This window comes from Fonticula alba (genome assembly GCF_000388065.1).
Source record: "Fonticula alba strain ATCC 38817 unplaced genomic scaffold supercont2.14, whole genome shotgun sequence".
NCBI lineage: Eukaryota > Rotosphaerida > Fonticulaceae > Fonticula > Fonticula alba.
Window position 1 is genome coordinate 50,728 of NW_009242984.1, and position 4,056 is coordinate 54,783.

At 72.0% G+C, this 4,056-nt stretch overlaps 1 protein-coding gene across 1 annotated transcript in view; it reads left to right on the forward strand.

The window, feature by feature from the left end:
- The window catches only part of H696_05780 (STE/STE20/MST protein kinase), a gene marked incomplete at its 3' end in the record, with an annotated part of 5,442 nt that extends 2,468 nt beyond the window's left edge, over window positions 1-2,974 (forward strand). The window contains exons 4-6 of the mRNA XM_009499579.1: window positions 89-188; window positions 300-499; window positions 614-2,974. Of these exons, the coding sequence (XP_009497854.1) occupies window positions 89-188; window positions 300-499; window positions 614-2,974 (2,661 nt within the window). The remainder of the gene's footprint in view (window positions 1-88; window positions 189-299; window positions 500-613) is intronic.
- Window positions 2,975-4,056: the final 1,082 nt, after the last annotated feature.

Consider the following 4,056-nt stretch of genomic DNA (forward strand, 5'->3'; position numbering starts at 1 on the left):
CCCCCCCCGCCGCCCTCTCCTCCTGACACGCCCTTCTGCTCCCGAAACTCGCCTGCCCCGTCCGTGTCGCCTCCCCCGCCCTCCGCAGGTGCTCGGCGGACTGGCCTACCTCCACAGCCGGGGGAACATCCACCGCGATGTCAAGGCCGGCAACATCGTCATGACATCCGACGGTTACTGCAAGCTCGGTGCGCACTACCAGCGGGGCATGCCTCCGCCACCGCGCCGGCACACACCTAGCGCCCCATCCAATGCCTGCCACGCCCCGCCCGGCGCAACTGACACCCATGCCCTCGCAGTGGATTTCGGCGTGTCCGGCCAGCTGACCGCATCGACCATGCGGCGGCACACCCTCACCGGCACCCCGTGCTGGATCGCGCCCGAGGTGGTCACCGAGGACGGGGGCTACGACGTCCGGGCGGACATCTGGTCGCTCGGCATCACGGTCCTGGAGATGGCCGAGGGCCGGGCCCCGAACGCCGGGATCAACCCCATGCTGGTGCGTCGGGCTCCGGCACATCTCCCACACTGGCCTCGCTCTCCCTCTCGCCCCGAGGGGCTGACGCGTGTTTCCCCCCCCCCTCAACCCGGCACACGCACACGCGCACAACAGCACCCCTTCATCAAGAGCACCCCGGGCAACGGCCGCGCAGTGCTGGCCGAATTCGCCCTCCAGGTGATCGAGCTGAAGGACATGCAGAAGGCCGGCGGCAGCTCGCGGCGGACACCGCGCGCCGATGGCGGCGGCCGGCGTAGCGCGTCTTCCTCGTCGGCCGACTCGGGAACCATCATGTCCGGGCCCTCGCGCGGGGGGGAGGCCACGTCCTCGCCCTCGCCCTCGCCCTCGCCCAGCAGCAGCCGCAGCAACAGTCACGGCGGCGGCGGCGGCGGCGGCGGCGGCTGTGGCAGCGCGGCCAACAGCATTGACCCGTCGGACATTGCCAGCCTCCTGCGACAGGACGCCACTGGGCTGACCTCCCCCCGGCGGGGCCGCCGGTCCCTGGTGTCCAGCGGCATCTTCGACTCGGTCCCGACCATGGGCGGGACACCGGGGGGGTCGCCCGGGGGCGGGCCCGTCGGCAGCCCGGCCGGGCCGATGTCCGGGCGCGGCACCTCGGCACGGTCCATCGCCGCCGCCCTGCCATGGGTCGGGGAGGAGGCGGCGGCCCCTGCCGGCACCATCCGGCGCCCGGGCCCCGGCGGGGCCACCAGCCCCCTGGTGTCTTCCCCGGACCTGGGAGCCTCGTCGGACGCCGGCGAGGACAGCGACTCCCTGGATGACGGGCTAAGCGACGGCGATGAGCATGATGGCGAGGCCGGGGAGCATTCGCTCGGGACCATGCGCTTCAGTGACTCGACCTTCGTCTATCGCGGGAGCGACAGCAGCGGCAGCGGCAGCGGGTCCGACAGCGACGGCCCGGGCGGGCCTTTCGATGCATCCGGGACCGTGCGCTTCAGCGACTCGACCTTCGTCTACCGCGGCAGCGACAGCAGCGGCAGCGGCAGCGGGTCCGACAGCGACGGCCCGGGCGGGCCTTTCGATGCATCCGGCACCGTGCGCTTCAGCGACTCGACCTTCGTCTACCGCGGCAGTGACAGCGATGGCAGTGGCAGCGAGCACGACAGCGACGGCCCGGGCGGGCCTTTCGATGCATCCGGCACCGTGCGCTTCAGCGACTCGACCTTCGTCTACCGCGGCAGTGACAGCGATGGCAGTGGCAGCGAGCATGAGGGCGCCGGCCGGGCCGGCGCCGGGACCGTGTATGTCGGGTCACCGCGGGGCACCGGCGCCGGCGGCGCCGGGCTGGCGGGCCTGAGCCTTGGCCACTCCTGCTCGGAGGACTCGCTGTCGGACAGCAGCGACAGCGGCGAGTCCTCCGATGGCGACGGGGACTTCGGTGCATCCGGCACCGTGCGCTTCAGCGACTCGACCTTCGTCTACCGCGGCGGGGACAGCGATGCCTCGGATGACTCGCTTTCGGATGAGGATGGCAGTGATGATGACCATGGCGGGGCCGGCCATGGTGGCGGGTCTGCCACCATGCGCTTCAGCGACTCGACCTTTGTCTATCGCGGGAGCGACACCGACACGTCGGCCGATTCGCTTTCCGACGAGGACGCCGACGAGGCCCGCGGCCAGGCCCACCACGGGCTTGGCACCATGCGCTACAGCGACTCGACCTTTGTCATCCGGGGCAGCGACAGCGAGACCCCCAGCACGGAGGATGACGACGGGCCGGATGGCAGCCATGATGATCTGGCCCCCGGGTCGACGGATACCATGCGCATGTATGACAGGCCGTCGGGGCGGCCGGCCGGCCGGTTTGTCAGCGGGTCCGATGACGATGGCAGCAGCAGCAGCAGCAGCAGCAGCAGCAGCACCAGCAGCCCTGCTGCCGAGTCCGATGATGGGCATGGTGATGGGCACCAGGCGCGCGGCGGGGGCGCGGCCGCGGCCGCGGCCGGCACGGTGCGCATGATGGCCCGACCGGGCCCGGCGCTACATGTGAACACCGATGTCCTGTGCGTTGCGACGACGACGGCGGCGGCGGCCCGGCAGGCCGGGGCCTCGCGGTCGGCGCCACCCACTGCCATGGGCTTCCAGTCGACCGGGCAGGGGGCCCTGCTGTCGGCCGGTGGCGGTGGCGGTGGCGGTGTCGGGGCCACGGCCTCATCGGCTGGGGACCACCCGGCCGGCAGCATCGCCACCGAGCCGGTGAATTATGCCCAAACCCGGGCCATGTTCGACAATCTGGCCCGCAGCAGCAGCGGCGGCGACCCGGCCCTGTCATCGCCCCCCCCGCCGATGACGCCGCAAAGCCCGGGCTTCGGCGGGTTCCCCCGGCGGGCGCCCGGCGGCGAGTACCACCCGGCGGCCCTGGCGGCCAAGCCCCCGTCCATCACCAGCGCCCCGGTGTCGCCGGTCCCCCCGTCGGTCGGCGGCGGCGGCGGCGGCGGCGGCGGCGAGCACTGATGGGGGCGTCTGCGGGCCGGTGCCCGGGTCGGCGCCCGTGCTTGGGCGTACGTGTGTGTGTGCTCCTGCGCGCGAGTCCATCGCCTCGGGCGCCGTGTGCATGCCTCGGGAGAGGCTGTTCGCTTGCCTGCGTTTGCGTGCGGCCGGGATGTGAAGCCCGGCGGCGCGTTTTCCGACGTCCCCTCCCCCCCTCCTTCCTCCTCCTGTGTATTTTCCTTCCTCCTCTCCCGGGGGAGGTCGTGTCGTGCCCATGCTCGCGCGTTAGCTCCCCCTCCCCCCCCCCCCTGTCCTTGTTGTCCTGCTCCTCGCTCGGAGAAAATACCACCCCGGCACCTCGCGCCACGTTAGCCCGTTTGCCCGACAGAACGGGATCCCGCGGGGCGGCTGCCGCGCCAGAACACTCCATTCGGGTGCTGGAAGAGGGGGGCATGTTTCAGAACGCGGCCAGAACTCCATGCCTAATTTCTCTGGCGGATACCGAGGGAGCGCGAATAGTGCGGCGGGACCTCGGCACAGGGCGCGCTCCGCGGGCGTCCCTCTCCGGCGGGACCTAACCGGTGGCACGGCGTCGGGCGGCGCGATGGGGCAAACACGTGGGAAGTCAGCCGCCTTGGGAGATTGGCACCGCCGGCCACCTGGACGCGGCCGTTCGGCCAGGTGGCCGGATTCAAATGGGCGGCACGCTCAGGGGAAAGTGCCCGCCCAATGGGTGCGAAAAGGGAAAAAAAGAAAAGAAAAATAGGGGCCGCGCCGGCCGGGGGGATGATCCGGCTAGGGTGCGCCGGGGTGCGGGGGCCAGCCGCGGGGGGGGAGGGTACGGGGAGGGGTGTGTGCGGACGTGTGTGTGTGTGTGTGTGTGTGTATGTGCCCGTGTATATGCGGGTGTGGGTGTGGGTGTGGGCCCCGATGTGCGCCCTCGCCTGTGGCCCCCCGGCAAAGGCGCCCCGGGTGCGGGGCTGGATGCGGGGCTGGGCACGGAGGGGGGGGGGGGGGGGATCGCGCAGCCCCCCAATTCTGCCTCCCATTCTTTGCGGTCGCCGCCCCCCCCCCCCAGCGCCGGCCGGCCTGTGCATCTGCGGCTT